Raw genomic sequence first — 18345 nt, 5'->3', positions numbered from 1 at the left:
TCATTTTGTCTTCCAAAATATTTTAATGGAAAGAAAAACAATAAAAGAAGAAAAACCAATTTATTAAGTTGACAAAATTTTCAATAATAATAAATATTTCAATTTGTTTTAGAATATTTTTTATGTGTAATAATTTTATATAAAATTTTGTTATATTGTGAAATCTTTGAAACTTTATCATATTGTAAAATTAAAACTTTCATTAAAGGAAAACGAAATTTTTATACCTAATTGATAACAAAAATAAAATAAAATGTAATTAATGAAATTTTCTAAAAATTTTTGTCAAATTAAAAATATATATATTATTGATTTAAGAGATTAATATTAAAGGTACTGGTACTGTGTATTCTAGTAAATAAATAAATAAATAAATAAATAAGGAATTCTCTTTTTAAATTGTATTTTATGTATAAAATTTTTAAGTTTCTAATTTTTAAATACTGCAAACCAAAGTAAATGAAAACATAAACAAAAATACTAAAATATAAAACAATATTTATACCATAAATACTTAAAATAGTATCATATTTTGGTTATTTATTAATTGTTGTGGGTTTAATTTGGTAATAAGGACTTAAAAATGTAAGTAACGTGAAGAATTTATAAATTGTCTCATATAATTTTTTAAATATTATGTTTGAATGTTTTATTTATAAAAATTTTTTAATAAATAGATTATTCTAGTATAAATTCTAGTAACCACTCACTATATATATAATATCTATTTATAGATTAACCTTTGATTTAAAATTAAGAGCCTTATATATAGACCAAAAATTATTTTTAAATATAAAGCTGAAACTTTTATTCTGTTAAATTAATTAATTTTAATAGTTTATTTATGTCACAATGAATCTTTTAAAATGGCAGATTTTCTAAGCATATTTAAAATTTAAAAACAATAATTTTGTGTATCTAATAAAGAAAAATTAATTTTATATTTTTAAGTTTTATGTAGCTTATTGAATTTTTCATAGTATTAAATTTAATATTTGTAAGCTAAAAATACTGATTCAGTTACATTAAATTAGTCCAATTCAATTTAATAGTATTAATAGATTATTAAATTAGAACTTTTGAATTTTCCAAATTTACTGTGTTAAAGGTAGATATGTACAGATAAAATCTAAGTGAAATATTTTTTCTTATACTGTATTAAAGTATAACAGTACAGATCTTGTAGATTGTTATTTTTACCAAAAACGTTACTGTTTTTTTATGTAAAATTTTCACTATATTATCGTAATTTATATTTTTAATTTTCTATATAATTATTTAATTTATTTTAAAATAAATTATGATAAAATCCTTTATTTAAAAAAAATTGGATCATTGACAGAAATATTTTAGAATAAAAAAAAATAGTTTAAACAGATTCAAAACCAGACAGTATATAAAAAACTGGAAATTCCAATGATTAATATCTGTAAATTTGGTCGCTAAGTTCACAGATAATTAATTAGTCGAGGTCAAAGCAATGTGAAGGAAAATTTAATAGTAAATGATTAGTGAAGCATATGATATTACCATATAAAGCAATTACAAGGAATAATATTTAAAAATATTTATTTATTTATTTTAAACCAAGTGATTTTCTAGTTTAAGACTTTACTAATCTCTAGAAATAGCTTTGCGTAATAATATCTTATGAACTATTTTAATATTATTACATAAAGCGATTTTAAGGAATGAACGTATGAAATAGTTATTTATTTATTTTAAACTTTATAAGTAAAGATCATTACCCTTCAGATAGCAAACAATTCTCAGATAAAATAAGAAACAAAAAAATTCTTTAGTAGACCTAGCGTTTTTATTCGATGAATCACCAAAATAAAAACAGTACATACAAATTAAATTTTGAATCTCTAATCAAATTCATTATTAAAAATATAATAAAGAAATCGCAATTAGGTTATTGCCTTTTGGATTTTTTTTTCTTTCCAAGATTCTTATAAAATCATTTTATTGGGATTCGGAAACAATTGAAATTCGAAATAGAAAAATCTGTACAAAAATCACATGGTTTACGAATTGAGAAAGAAGCGACAGAATTCTTATAAAATATTTCGTTCATTCTGTTTTAGACGAAGCTTATGCAATTTATTAGTTTATTCAAAGATTAATTTTTCTTTGTAGTTTGTGTATTGTTTAGTTTAATTTCAATTTTGTTTTAGCATTTCACACTAACAATTTCTAATGTTTTTTTTTATACTTTTTTCAATTTTTGGCACCTTCAAAAGTTCAGCGTCCTGAGCCAATGACTATTTGGCTTGTGTCCAGAACTGCCTTCGATTATATGCACATTGCGATTTTGAACTGCAATTCGAAAAATTCTTACTGCAGATAAAATATTTCTAAGAATAGAATTTTTATTTGTTTTTTTAAATTTTGTTTAAAAGGAATTGCGTGTTAATCGTTAAAGATGTATAAAGAAATATGCATTTAATTTTTTATTCTCCAGCAGACGTATTTACTTTTAATCTCTACTTTATCTGATAAAAATAAATATTCTCAAAACAAATAAATCGTATATATATATATATCTCTTTTCAACACTATTTTCTCCTGTTACTTCCAAAATTTGTCTTGGATCTTCAGTCTTGGTTATTTTCGATGGCGAGTCTTCACATAAAAGCGAGAATTGAAAATAAATGAATCAGATATATTTGTAATATTTAATGATTAATCTGGTGATCAGGTCCTATCGATTTCTTTGTGTGAATCATTTGAAATCTTATTGACAAAACCGTTTCATAAAATGTATTTATTGTTTTCTAATTTACCGGAGATAATTGAAGACGCTCAAATATCCCTTCATACTTTAACTTTAACAATAGAGTCGTGTCAATCATCTATTAACTGCTTTCAGGGAAAAAATTTTGAATTGAAATAACGTGCCTTCCAGTTTACTTCGGAAGTTCTTATATAGTTTATCGGGGCCTCCTGCTCCTAAGGTTTCCACACCCGGTCTCATCTTTCATCTATCTAACTCCATTCTCGAGATTAAGGAAGGCCAGACAGACAGCCGACAGCGAGAATTTATAGATCTACAATTTTTTTTTTTAATTGCAGCCCAATAACTATATGAACGGACGATTCAAAACTAGGTTTAAAGAACTGATTGATCCCTTGATATAGCCTACAGCACTACTCTAAAGACAGATAAGAATTAAGGTGCAGAATGTCCAGAATGTCTCTTCTACTTTTTCTATGTATATCTCTCTTTTTCTTCCTTTTTCTGTTGATCTGCCGACCTTTGCCTTTTTGTTAACTGTTCCCTCCACTGATCGGCTCGTGATTGTCTTCGGGTTATCAGTAGACGATGAAACAAAAACAAAACAGCATCAAAATTAAAAAAATTAATTAATTTTGGCCCCACATTTATATTAATTTAAAATATTTAATTTTCTTACTTGAAATTAGGAATTAACTTTGTTTTCAGGATACGAGAAGGCTTACAAATGATATAAAAAAACTGTAATGTTTTAAAATTTATGTATGAAATATTAAAAAATGGTATATATCGTAATTTGAGTCAAAAACACATTGTCATAATTAAAAGTATTGTTGAACATCTGATAGAATGTTTATATTGGATATATTGGGATGGCATAGAATGATTTTATCTTTTATATTTCCAATTTCTCTACGGTAAATACATGAGCTAAGCTTACGTATAATCAATACGTTTTCAAATATGGATTTCATAGAGAAAAACTTTGTAACGCAATATTTTTCATTATAAAATACTATGAATAATATTCAGTGAACTATTTTCCACGTTTTCAAATGTAAACTTATGAAATTTATATTCAATATAACTAAAATTAATAAAAAAAATCGATATTTTATTTTTGTTGGTTTTACTGCTTTTGTGTTTAGCTTTTGTATACTTGAGAGTAAATTAAATTATATTTATTATATAAATATGAATATTTTATGTAAAATATTTTAAAATATGTAAAATACGATTTTATTTACTTTCAAAAATACTTTTAAAATTACAAAAATAAAAATATGAAGCAAAGAATAATAACATTAATTAAAATCATTTTAAATATTTGGAAAAAAACGAAAATAAATGTTAATTATATAAGCTATATAGATTAATGCAGTCCACGTACACTGTTGATAATTCTTTGGGCGTTGTCTTAATTTATTTTAATAAACTAAAACGAAGCTGAATGACTTAAAAATAAATAATAAAAGCCAACCAATTAAAAAATATATAAGAAATCCACACACAAAGAGAATCTAATCAACGGATTCAAAATTGGTTTTTTTATTAAAATGATAGACAATCTGTAATAACAACAATTTTTTCTAATTTATTTCGTATATAAGCATGGAATTTAATTGAATTTTAATATATTATTTATAATGATAAATAATAAAGTATAGTAATATACAATATAATACTATTAAATTGAGAATATATAGTTTTCATTCAACAATAAAACAAAATTTTAAAATTTCTTCTCTCTCTCTCTTTCTCAGTTAGTTAGTTAGTTTTTTTTTATTAATTAAATTTTAAGTTCGTAGTAAAATTATATAAGAATTTAAATTAGGAAATTGCTTCTTTTATATATATAAGAAGCAGTTTCCTAATATGCCCTATTTGTTTTCTGAATAGAGAATTGATTTATTGTTGAACTGAATGCAACATGCAGTTTAATCACAAGTAATTTTAACGTTATATATAGCCTATATGTATATATATCTCCCTCTCTATATATATAGAAGGAGTATACATGAAAACGTTGAAATTATTCGTGATTAAATTCCATGTTATATTCAGTTCAACAATAAATCAATTCTCCATTCAGAAGACATAAATAGAACATATTAAACTCATTAAATTTTTATTATTAGGACAGTTAAATGACGTATTAAATATGTTCGAAGGCCATAGTTTGGAATGCTCAAACTACGGCACGCGAACATACTGTATTTAATATTTGCTTATTTAAGAATGATAGAAATATGCCAAAATTAAATTAAATTTGATATATAGGGAATATACAAATTGTTTGTGGCTTGCCAATCTACTATTTATGCACTCTTTGGTCCACCAATCAGAAAGTTTGGGCATCACTGTATTAGGCAATTGAATGACTTTAACAAAATAAAACNCACAACGGCTTTATATTATTAAAATATTTTCATCTGTAACAATAATTTTATGAAGGATACTTCTTTTTAAAAGTCAGCCCTAATTAGACCTACCTGTATTTTATAGTTGTTAAAATAGATATGCAAACAAAATTACAATATAAATTCAAAGATCATTAATTAGCTTATTTTGCAAAAAGGAAAATAAATAAACAAGTATCAAATGTTTTATTCTTATATAGCTACGTATTTGGCTATTAGTTTCGGACATCTTCCACATTATTGTTTTAAATGTATTACTCCAACTGAAGAGGGGGAAAAACCCGAAATGTACTGTACATATTGGAGTTGGAATTTATTAAAAAATAAAAAGTAAAAAACCCCAGTCAAATTTCCTAAAAAAAGCGTGGTGTGATAAGTCCAAAAACTAATAGCCAAAAAAGTAGCTATAAAGAATTAACTATAAGGTAAAAAATGCCAAGAAGCTATAATAATAAACAAGTACCCAATTTCGTTTCTATTCAAAAAACTTCTTTTATAATCAAATCATAAAAGTTAAAACTTTAAATCGAATAAAAATATAACTGAAGTTCATACTTAAATAATAAATGTTATTTGACAATATAAATTGATCTATTAAATCAGGAATCCTTGATATTTTTTCTCTTTAACTTCCCTAAAAGCGAAGTTAATATTTATATTTTTCATTTTTCCTCGAATAAAAATTTCATTTCCTAAGAAAGCAATTGCAAAAACTTTTCTAGAAGGCATTTCACTTTTCTTACATCCTCTTTTTATTCCTCCTAGTGAAGCGCGTGTCAAACCTAAGAACCACAGTAGTAAAGCTGTAAAGTCTTATTTTATATCAATATAAATGATTATACCTTAATCTGATTCTAAGAAAAATGCGATGATAATCTGGACAGCGGTGCCTACAGACTGTACAAAGAAGGGCATGCACTATAAAAAAGGACATCATACATTATGCAAGACACGTCAATTGTGATTCAACGTCGGATCAGCGCTCCCGCAATGTGACAATCAGGGCTAAATTTGCCTTGAAAACAAGGAACATTCCTTATTTTCAAAATCAAGTTTTGGTCAACATACGACGAAGTTGCGTGGGATAATGATCAAATATTATTCAGTGGTTTATTTTGCAAATATTATTCATATTTGCAAAATAATAACATTTTCTGTTCTTTGTTGATAATGTAATTTGGAGTCCCTTGGTGATTAGAAAAAGGGCGACACAGACGAAAAGAGGACACGTGTCTCAAGTGCACCAATGTATGGCGTTCCTAGATCTGGACTAGTTTTTTTTCTTTTTTACTCTTTTCGCCCTGTGGGCACTAAGAGGGCCTCTTACAGCAGGCCCATTATGGGGTTGGCCAGGCCCACAATGGGGCGACCGGGTGGTGAGGGACAGGGCCCGACATATCCGAACGGACCACCCTCCGAAAAATTCCTGGGGATTCCTTGACCCGTCCGGATTCGGTCCCGGGTCCCCCAGAGCGGTAGGCTGCCACCTTGACCGCTCGGTCATCCGGCCTTAGATCTGGACTTGTGATAAGTATGATGTCTCCCTCGTCCCCGAAAGAAATAAAACGTAAACACAATCAACAAAACAAATAAAAATAGACTTTTCACTAATTAAAAAGAAGCTTTAATTTATATTACTTTAAAATTTTTTTATACGCTATATAAGATTTTGGAATTCATTTGTATCCGAGACCCGAACTAAATGACTATGATGGCCGTCTATAACGTGAAAATTTGAACAATCGAATAATAAGATTTTGCCATAATTAATTAATAAATAATATTAAGTTACTAGAAATTCTCCCGTCAAGTATGGCGGATTGAAGAAGAGTACAGATTTCAAAAAATTCAATAGCTTATACTGTCCGTCGGAACATAATTGAAGTGAGATAATACATTTTAAATAACATGCTCGTTAGATCGTTACTTCCGATTGGATAATAAAGCGTCACATGGTTACTATAGAAAGATTTTTGAAAAAATTTGTTATAGAAGTGACACGACGCGGCTATCTTTTATTAAAATTAAAAATTTAAATTTAATGAAAGAAGTTTAAAATACGCCATTTCCCACAATATTTAAAAATGCAACTTAAGGGAAATTCAGTCGTCAAGATTGAACTAAAAATGAGGTCACTGACATCATTGCAACGTAATTGCGATCACCGATCCGATCGAAATAAATCAAACGTTTACTCTATAGCTAATAGCGAGGTTGAGGTCGAAGTTTTAAACGTGAAAACGTGTACGTCGGACGTTCAACGCCGCTTTCCTGTAAGCCTAGAAGTTTGACAATGGTGTTTGGAATGTCGAGCATGATTCACTGACTATCCAAACGCCATTGTCAAACTTCTAAGCTTACAGGAAAGCGGCGCTGAACGTCCGACCTACACGATCTACAGTTTAAAACTTCGGCCTCAAACCCTCTAATATTGCCATAAAATACGTAATCTATACTTTCTGTCAGAACATAAAACGAATATAACCAAAATTTCATCTGGATTGAGCAAAAATTGCAAGAGTTATAAGAAATTCACACACTCACACAACGGCTTTATATTATTAAAATATTTTCATCTGTAACAATAATTTTATGAAGGATACTTCTTTTTAAAAGTCAGCCCTAATTAGACCTACCTGTATTTTATAGTTGTTAAAATAGATATGCAAACAAAATTACAATATAAATTCAAAGATCATTAAAAAACATTTTAAAAATAATTTAATTCGAGGATATATGTTATTTTATTTATCATTAAATTACATTAATTGCAATTTTTTAGATTTTTTCCTCAAATTACTTTTCTCAAAATGAATGGCGTTACATCTTCAAAGGTAAGTTTGAAATGTTTTTGTTTCGCATAATAAATTAATTTTACTTCTCTACGGGGAACCGCAATATTTACTAGATAAAAAATGTTTATTACTCTAGTTATCTCAAAGATTATTTCAAAAAGTATTGAATATACAGTCAGTGCCGGCCCGAGGCAAGTTTTAGGATGGAGCGAGATTCTATTATGGCGCCCGGGGGTGGAACCCCGCCCATGCACTCGACCCACGCGCGTCTCAACAGATAAGGCCATTCACATACTGACCACAAGTTTACAATTAAAATATCGAAAAGTGAAAAAAAAATACTTTTTTCTTTACTTTTTTTACCACTGAGGCGCCCCTAGGATTTAGCGCCTGGAGCGGCTGCTCCGTTCGCCCTATGGTAGGGCCGGCTCTGTATACAGTATTTACATAAATATATACAACAGTTACGTGGCTTTATGTACAATTTATACATAATAGTATTAATATTGTTCTATTAATATTATTATTACAATATAATAATATTATTATTATATTTCAATAATTGTATTAATACATAATAGTATTGCACAATTTATGTACAATACTATTATGTGACTTTATGCAAATACTGTATTTACAGTGTTTTCATAAAGCACATAACAGATTGTTTAATCTAATAACTGCTTTCTTTTTCCTGTCTTTTTGCTATTTATAATAATAGTTTAAATTCTCAAATCATTTATGATACATATTTTAATTTTTAAAAATAAATACTGATTTATTTTTGTTTAAATCAAACTTATTTTCATACTTGAAAATGCTATTCATTTAATATTAAATACTGCATTTTTCATTAATAAGTCCTAACAATTTTCTGATACTATATTAGAAGATTCTGAACAAAAATCTTAAAATTTCACATTTGTCAAAATCCAGGATTTTGTGTTCAGAACTTAATACTTTATATACTTTAATTTCCTTTAAATAAGAATTTAATTTCATTTATGCACGTAATTTTCTGCATAGTTTTACAGTATATAATTTTTCAGCTATATTTCATAGAAGACTTTTTAATACCAGCTCTTGAAAATGGAATATTTGGAGAAAAATTATGTTGGATCGACGAATCTAATAGAATATTTAAAATCCTTTGGAAAGATAACAGAAAATCGAAAAATAAGTTTATAGACAAGCCTTCAGAAATATTTTTGGTAAAAACTTTTTGTTATTAATGAAATTTATGTTATATATTAATTTATTGTTAAATGGAGATGAAAGCATTAAATTTTAATTTTATGGTATATTGAAAATAACATAGTACTGTAAAATTTTTATAATAAAGTTAATAATGGAAATTTTTTTAAAATTTCTGTGTTATGAATATCAAATCGCTAATAAAAAATCTCATATACAGTAGACTCACTAATCCGACTTTCGATAATACGACCTGTTAATTATCCTGCATATCCTCCAGTGGGATTGATTATATGCTCCTGTTTTCATGAAAATGTTAGTAATATCATACATCCCGTTTTACTGTTTACTCGGGTTTCATTTCTATGTAGGCTACATTATTGCGTTTCGGAGCTCCGTATCATTTGCTTGGTTGCCTTCAAAAAAATTAGCACCAAAGAGTGACAGGTTATGTCATTCATTTTCATTAAGTCTAAACACACTCATTAATCCAGCACTTTCGCACCAGTCTGACACCTCTCAGTGCGAGGAATCACAGAATTCGCGAAAATCTACTGTACTTTTGATAATTTTAACGTTTCTATCAGTTTCGTTTAAAGCTTTTAAGTTTTGTAGATAACTTTTGAAACAATTTTTTTGCGTAATTTTATACAGAATTATTCTTCGTGATTGACTGGTTTATTTTCAGAAACATTGAAACGGATGAACGTTAATTAAGGATAATTTTTAGTTGCTTTGGCTTTGTTTTGCAAAATAGTGTATAGTATAAGTTTCTTAGAGGTAAAAGCTTTTCGCTCTCGTTTATTTATTCTTTCCTGTTCTGATCATTCTTTTTTTAACTCTCTTTGCCCTGCGTGCACTAAAAGGGCCGTTTATTTTAGCAAGTCCATTATGGGCTCGACCAGGTCCATCATGGGACGACTGGGCGGTGAGGGACTGGACCCAATATATCCCGCCGGACCATTTCCGAAAAATTCCAGATGTTTTCCGCTCCGTTCAGATTCGATCTGGATCCTTAGAGTGATAGGATGCCATCTTAACCGTTCCATCATTCGGCCATCTAAATCATTCCATGCCGAAAGTGAACCCGAGTCTTCTCGGTGCATATCAGATATCCGAACTACTAGATTATATTAGCATTCTGATAATTCAAAAGAGTCACGAATAGAAAATTAGTAATGGCTGCTTTGAAATAAATGTGTCTGAGATATAGACTATATAGATAAATCCTATTTATAGTACTTAATCATATTTCAAAGCTGATATTGCATTTGATTCCAAATACCTCGCATTTACAGATATTAGATGAATCATATAAATATTAAGCATTATTTGGTCAACAAAATTGGTTGATATGAGATACCAAAATTAAAATAGGACAAATGTACGCCTTCTACTTGTATGAGACAAATTCGTTTAATCCGTTTTCAACAATAAAATCAATTATCATATGAAATAAAAAAGATCTTTAAAATAAATTTAATTGTATATTCATACATTTTTAATGATGCAAATTCGAGTTTAAGCAATATTAATTTTTTCATGATTGTCTTACTGCATTAATTCTCATGCCTGATGAGATGGAACGTTATGATCATGACAGGAAAACTAATTTTGAATGAATAGAAATTAAGATATAGCCATATAGCCATATATAATAAAAATGTTACAATAAAATAAATATAAATTTGAATTGGATGTGACTTATTGATACAAAGTACTATATTATAGGCTAGTGATGGTGAACTCGTAATCCGTGCGACAATTTCAAGGTATAACCACATTGAACGTTTAGAAATTATTAGGCTTTCATAAATTATAAAAAATGTTTGATAAATTTAAAAACTTTGTAAACTTTGTAGTGTGAAAGCGGAGTTCTAAAGCTGAGATGAAAAGTCATAAAGGTCACTTTTATGAATCTCGTATAGAAAAATTATCAAATAAATTACAGCACATTTCCCATTAAACGAAACATTTGTTTCCATTATAATCACGTTATTATTTTCTTTTTACCTATACCGGGTGTTCTAGGCCATCATTCCCAACGCAACTGCTCGCATCTGGGTCTTGCTTAGAGAAAAACGTTTCTAAAAGAACCACAGTGAAAAAATTAGTGGAGTGTCTAGAATGTCTGCACGGCTTTTCTATTATTTTTACACTAATTGTCACTACGACTTGTTCCGAACGTTCATTCTCTAAAGTAAAAATTATAAAGAATTTGAGAAACTCAAAGACGGAGAGAGTATATGGCTACTTTCTGTCGAAAATCCAGAAGCGAGGAAACTGACCTTGTTCAAGGCAATAAACAATTTGCTGCAATTAAGTCCAGGAAAAAAATTAGGCGGTCAGTGTTCATTACAAAGTAGGCTTATCGTAAAAAAGATTATAGAAACCCAATGGGGTACTTCTTTTAAGAAGGAATTATTGAAAATTTTACACGTCAAATTTTTATAAGATAGAATTTGAATAACGAGAATTCATTTTCAACTAAAAATAAATTAAGTTATATCATTGACTATTTGAAACGTTGCATAAAGGCCCACTCATATGTAGTTACGCTACTGATCATCGGACTATATGGTAGGTTTCTTTGGCTACGGCAACGTGACACATGGGCGATCTGCCGAGGGGAAATGCCTCCTGGGAGGTCTTTTAAGGGAACTGGCCCCTATTTAGGTGTTACTAACGTAAAAAAACCCGAAAAACTCCAAGTGGCCAGCTGCGAACCCACAATCAATTGTCAGTGTTTAATGGTTTTATCCACTTGCCCACAGATGGTCTTGGACTATATGAATGATATCAATTTGAATCAATCTGATCACTATGAACCAACCCGATCCTCAGTGGAGTCAATGATCAAAGGTGAGAAATTACCTAGGGAAAATCACGTGTTGAAAGGTGAGAAATTACCTAGGGAAAATCATGTGTTGAATCACATAGATCTTTCATAACAGTAAATAAAAACCCGCACTTAACAAATAAATCTCATTGTAATCAGATTTAAATTTGAGAAAAGCAAAAACCTAGAATTACAGAATTATACAATCGCAAATAAATCTGCCGTTTATAAAACGTAAAATCCTTATAGAATTATATAAAATTAAGCTATCTTGAATTTTTTACTAAGCAAAACCCAGTTCTATAAATGAACATCTAGGAAACTATTTGTTCACCTGTTAAGTTCGTTGTCTATAAAAATATTTTAATATCACAAATTAATTTGCGTCTGATTGGATGATAAATTAACGACAGAGCATCAGCTTGATTAATGTTACCAGCATATTACAGGCTATATGGTCGATTATAGTTAAGTCCATTAAGGGATGTTTGATCTACAATAATCCATATTATCCAAAACTTCGAACATTGTACAAATTTGGTTCATGAAAAGCAATTTAAAGGATAACAAAGTAGTGCATAAAAGAGTGAGTTGCCGAAATTCGAGAACCACTTGTACAGATTTATATAACGCAACATAAATATGATGCTTATGGAATATAAGGTTGAGTCTATAGATTCATAAATAATAAAAATTTTTCAATGTCATAGTACGGACGGCCTGATGGCAGATCGATTAAGGTAATAACCTACCGCTATAAGGAGTCAAAAATCTCAGGAATTTTTCTTGTATGGTCTTTCCAGATATGTTGAGGCCTTGTCTCTCGCCACCCCACTTTGGGTTTAACCAAAAGAAGACCCTCAGTGATCAGGGCGGAAAGAGGCAAATGTATAAAATATGTTAAAACGAGAGAGCTATAATAAATTCTTAATTGATAATTTATTTTAAAAATCTAAAATCTAGAAAAAAGTCCTTCGAAAGTAAATTAAAAAACTAACATAAAATAATTTATTGAAAATTTTCATAAGAGAATTTGAATAAGGAGAATTTTTTTCAACCATACACAGTACTATAAGTCAGTGATTTCACCTACGTTTCATCACTGACTTATAGTACTGTGTATAGTATATTGCAGACACTTCTTTAAACAATGTAAATTCATTGTGAAATGCATTTACGTTTTAATTAATTAATTTTTTCTGTATCAAGCTCTAAAATTTTCATATAGCTTAGTTTATTTACAGGCGTGGTTAAAAATGAAAAACAATGATAAAAGAATAATTAAGTGTAAAGATATATTTAGAAGTGCATTATATTCGAAAGAAAAGGAGAAAATTTTAAAAAGATTAAGAAATCATGAAAATTACAGATGTTATCAGTTTCTAGAATATGGTAAGTTTCTTCCCTATAATAATACAGTAATTATTTTTGCTTGTAAAATATTAGCTAGTTTACGTCTGTTTTGTTTGTTTCGATGGAAAAAAATGGATATTATTTTATTAAAAATGTAAATTAAATTAGCGTTGTAGAACCAGCCAAGAAAGTTTTCTTGACAAAATTTAATCAATACCATCTAGATTAAAGTGTGTGTCTGTTCTGAAGTTTCAAGTTTGAATCCGATCCGAACCCCATAATTTATCATATATAACATGGATTGAAAGTTGGAAAAATGGAAACCTCGTTTCTCAAGCTCACTCATGTTGAACCATTCTTTTAAGTTCAGATTTGATCGTAATAGAAGAAATTATGGCTAGTCATATTTCATGACAATTTTAATTTTCCAATTTACTTTAAACTTAAAATTCACAAATTCAGAAGAAACATTAAATTAAATTAAAAGTGTCTTCACAGTTTATCCTCTTTCATACTCGGGATTGCATACTACAGGAATCGAGCTTTATTTGTTAGCCATTCACAGACTACATTATGCAAATCCCAAGGTGTAAAAAGGATGTGTACGATTTATGCACTTTTATTGTAAATTGAGTGTTTCTCCTGAATTTGTGAATAACTTTTGTGTCATAATTTCTTAAAACAATCGTGAATTAAATTTTATTATGAATTTTTCACGTTTAACTGATTAATTAATTAACACGAGATATCGGTACGTTGTAAACAACATGGTGGTCTACAGTTATGTTTATTACGGGCAGACCTTCATAATGAAATCAATCAGCATAGATGAGAGATGGAGATCAATGCCCGACGGTATCATGATAGATTATAGATGTCTAGACCGGGTCTAAACTCGAGTTTCAATAGCAGCGATAACACCTTATCATGTGGCCGTCTGACTGACATATTTTTAAGGAACATTATATGGACATTTTCAATTTTATTCATTATGAACCAATATGAACAAGCAAGACGACCGATTGACCGCGATTAAGCATCAGCCTACCGCTCTGAAACTGTAGGGTTCAATTCCGGGCGATCAAAAAACTCCAAAACAAAATTCGGAAATAGTCCGTTTCGGATATATCTAGTCAGACTTTCCTTCACCATTCACCTCATTTTGAACCTGGCTGAACCCTTGAAGGAACTGAAAGAAGACCCTCTTAGTGTTCACAGCGCAGACTGAATAAAAAATATATGAACGAACGAGAAATTATTTGTTGTTACATCGACATAATGCCGGGCTGCATTTTTAATCATATATTTTCTTTAAAAATGTATTTGATTAAAAATATCAGTACAGTATATGCTATCTACCTCAAATTAGTAGTATCTTGCCCTCTATACATTACACTTTTCCTGTTAGCAATAGAGTCTTTCATCAATCAATCTAACTTCTTTCAGGGGAAAATTTTTGAATTGAAATAACGTGACTTCCAGTTTGCATCGGAAGTTCATATATAGCTAATCAGGGCCTCCTGCTCCTAAGTTTTTCATATCTGGTCTCGTCTTTCATCTATCTAACTTTGTTCTAGGTATTATGAAAGAACGACAGACAGACGACAGTGGGAATTTATAGATACAGTATACGATGTTTTCAAATTGCAGCCCAACAGGCTACAGATAATTTTTCCAAACATTTCGGTTCTTCTCAATTATTTTTTCTTCTTTTCCTGAGTTTAGAAAAAATCTTTTTAGATAAAGTTTGGATTAATAGGTGTTTTCTGGTCAACTGAATTTAATATCTTAGCTTCGACAATATTATTTATTCGAAGGACAACAAAAATCATCTTGAAGAGAGAAATTTTTCATAACTTCAGAAATGTGACAATGATGCCATATTTTTTGAAAATCTGTAAAATATATCTTGTTTTCCTTATTCATAAATCAACAAGTCCAGATTTTTATTCTGAAAAATATGTTAATCTTACGTTTTGAGAAAAATAATATAAACTCTTCATAAAAATAACCTAATTAGATTCAAATATGAATTCCTCAAGAAGAGATAAGACCTAAATGTGGAGCTAATAATCTGAGTTCAAATCTAATTTAGTGATTTTATAAAATAAGTTTTTATTATTCAGGTATAGATCAAATGAAAAGAGGATATACCATTGGTTACCAGCACAATTATTCATTTCTGAATTACCCTATAGTTATTTTATGTTATGAATTACTCTATAGTTACTTTAAACTCTTCAGGTAAACTTCTATACTTTTTATTGATCAAATTTTTTTAATTTTTATTTTTAGCAGGAAGAAATGTAAATTTAGAACCAAACAGTTTGGAAAATCAAATTTTTGCTTCATCTACTTCCTATAATCTACAAGTTTCACCTACAATTTCACAGATACCATCTACTATTGAAAATTACAATTATTCAGCAATGGAAACAGAATTACTTGAAGGAATTATACCTGAACCAAATAATCCATCAATCATAGACGATATAATAAATTACTTTAGTAACGAATATCAACATTCTTCTAATTAATTGCTCTTATAATTATATTAATATTACAATAAAAATAAATAACTTAATTAGAAAAGAGAAAGAGTGTTTAAAACGATATTTTAATTAATAAAACAAATTAGATCATAATTTATTTCTTAGCATTACAAATTTTAAGATCTAGATTTTTATAATCTATAATAAAATATTTGGCAATTGTTTTGTGTTAAGATGTAAATGTGTATGCAATTATTTGTGGATATATATATTATTATTATTCATAAAATTAATTAAAGTATACTTGAATATAAATTTATTTAATTAAAAATATTAACCTGTGTAAATAAATATTTTATGTAAATTTCAATGTATATATGTTCGAATTTTAAAGCTCTATTTCAGGATTTGAATCTGATTTGAATCTGATCCCGACAAGTAAAATGTCACTGACTGACTACATATACAGAAATCAGAGTTGGCGATTTTCGGGGATCAATTTCTCCACCTCCAAACACCTTAAGTAATTCTGAATATTTCGTTCGAAAGAAAATTGTTTTCTTAGTTAGTGTGCAAAATTTCAAGATTTTTTATAAAGCGGTTGCCGAAATATAAGCAATTCAAAAAAGCTGTATTTTTTTTATCCATCTGGCACTGCAAACGCTTGTAGTAGAGAGAGAAGGGGATACTACCGGGTCTAGAAAGCTCAAATTTTAAACTTAAACCTTTCTTGTTATCCGTCAGGTACTCGTGAAACCTCCTCGGTCAATAGATCAAAGTTCACACAGGTTTCCCATGGAGCTTTTACAGCTTAATTTTATGCTTATAAAGATAAAATTGCATAAAAATAAATGAATTTTACTCAAAATGTTACTTAGAATTACAAAACCTCAAATTTATGCCGATTAAAACTTTTAATAACGATTTTTCTAAACGGCGTGGCGTATCGAAAGCATCGGTAGGCGTTCGATTCGAAGTACATTTGGTCGTCGAGCGCCGACCGATCTTAATGTAATAATACAATAATTAAACAAAAACAATTGATATCCAAACAAAAACATCTAAGATGTAAAAAAATTTTGCCAAGTAAAAATTTATGACAATTTAGACGGCGGTCAAATTTGTCTTAACAGTTTTTCTTTGGTAAAGATAAACTTGGTGCTTGGAAGTACCCATAAGATTTTTACCTGTATTTCGCCTTTAAGTGCCAAGCTTATATCTATCAAAGAAAAACTGCTAAAAAAAATTTGACCGTGTCTAAATTGTCAAATTTTTACTTGGAGAAATTTTCGTTACACCTCAAATGTTTTTGTTTAGATATAAAGTTTTCATAAGTAATTTGGCCTGGATGTCGTTCCTCATCTTACATCCACACTGATTGACTCCATTGAGAGTTAGGTGAACCTGTAATAAATGTCACTGAAGTCAGTAGTATATCCCAAATATGCCGTTGTTACGTGAAATATTGAAATTCACTTTGGGACTTATGTACAATAAATATAAGAAATGCTGTAATAAAGTATAAATAAAATATTAATTAATATGCATTGATATTTTTATGTATATATAGTAGCCTATATGTTGAAGCAAATACTAGAATTTGCCATTTCAAGTTCCTATGGGATCGTCCATTAATTATATGTGCAATTTTTGTTCCCTTCTTTCCTCCCTCTTTGTTGTACACAATGATGTACTGTGGTTTGGCCATCAATTCCCTATTAATCTAAATATATAAAATTACATGTCCTGACTGGCTGACTGACTGGATGACTGATTATTCATCATCGCCCAGAGCAAACCGTTGAACCTAAAGAGGTGAAATTTGGTACACAGTTAGGACACGTCATGAAAATGCACCCTAAGAAGGGCTTTTTCGAAATTCCTCCGCAGGGGGAGAGGAGAGGATTAAGGGTTAACCTGAAGAATGGTTTCATTTGAAACAAGTTTGAAACAAACAAAAATAAGTAATTTTACCAAATTAGTAACAACTAATGATTGAGAATCTTAGTGAAGTACCGAGGGAGGGTTAGTTCTATCAAATTGCAAATTCCGCGCGGGTGAAGTCGCGGGTAACAGCTAGCTACAGATAAAATAGTTCATGGAGTCTGTTGATATTGAAGAAATGGCGTAAAAATTTTACAGATCTTTATAAATTCAGCTAGGCCCACAGTGGCTTGCTAAAACAGGGCGTGCCGTAATAGAGCGGCCAAAACCCGACATATTCGGACGGACTACACCCCGAAAAATTCCTGAAGTTTTTTCAACCCGAAGGATTCTATCCTAGATCTCCGGAGCGGTAGGCTGCCACCTTAACCGTCGGACCATCCGACCAACAGTCTTATATGTTATTAAAAAAATAACGAACTTTTTCTTAAAATCGAACTTTTTAAAATAATTTAATATTTCTTTTAATTATAAAATTATAAAATTTTATAATTTATTTCGAAAATTATAAAATAATTTTCGAAAATATTCAAATGATTACTGAAAATATTAAATCGTTTAACGTGTT

General features: G+C 29.1%; 1 protein-coding gene across 1 annotated transcript; it reads left to right on the top strand.

Annotated features, from left to right (window-relative positions):
- Window positions 1–7970: 7970 nt before the first annotated feature.
- Window positions 7971–15936, top strand: LOC111633553. Its single transcript, XM_023378142.1, has 4 exons — window positions 7971–7994; window positions 9005–9166; window positions 13233–13380; window positions 15637–15936. Exons 1-4 carry the CDS (start codon window positions 7971–7973, stop codon window positions 15876–15878), a joined length of 576 nt encoding a protein of 191 aa, XP_023233910.1. The 3' UTR covers window positions 15879–15936.
- Window positions 15937–18345: the final 2409 nt, after the last annotated feature.

The sequence above is a fragment of the Centruroides sculpturatus genome, unplaced genomic scaffold, assembly GCF_000671375.1.
Source record: "Centruroides sculpturatus isolate CEXI.00-Female unplaced genomic scaffold, Cexi_2.0 scaffold749, whole genome shotgun sequence".
NCBI classification, from domain to species: domain Eukaryota; kingdom Metazoa; phylum Arthropoda; class Arachnida; order Scorpiones; family Buthidae; genus Centruroides; species Centruroides sculpturatus.
Note: the sequence above shows the minus strand (reverse complement) of the source record. Positions and strands in the feature narration are given on the sequence as shown.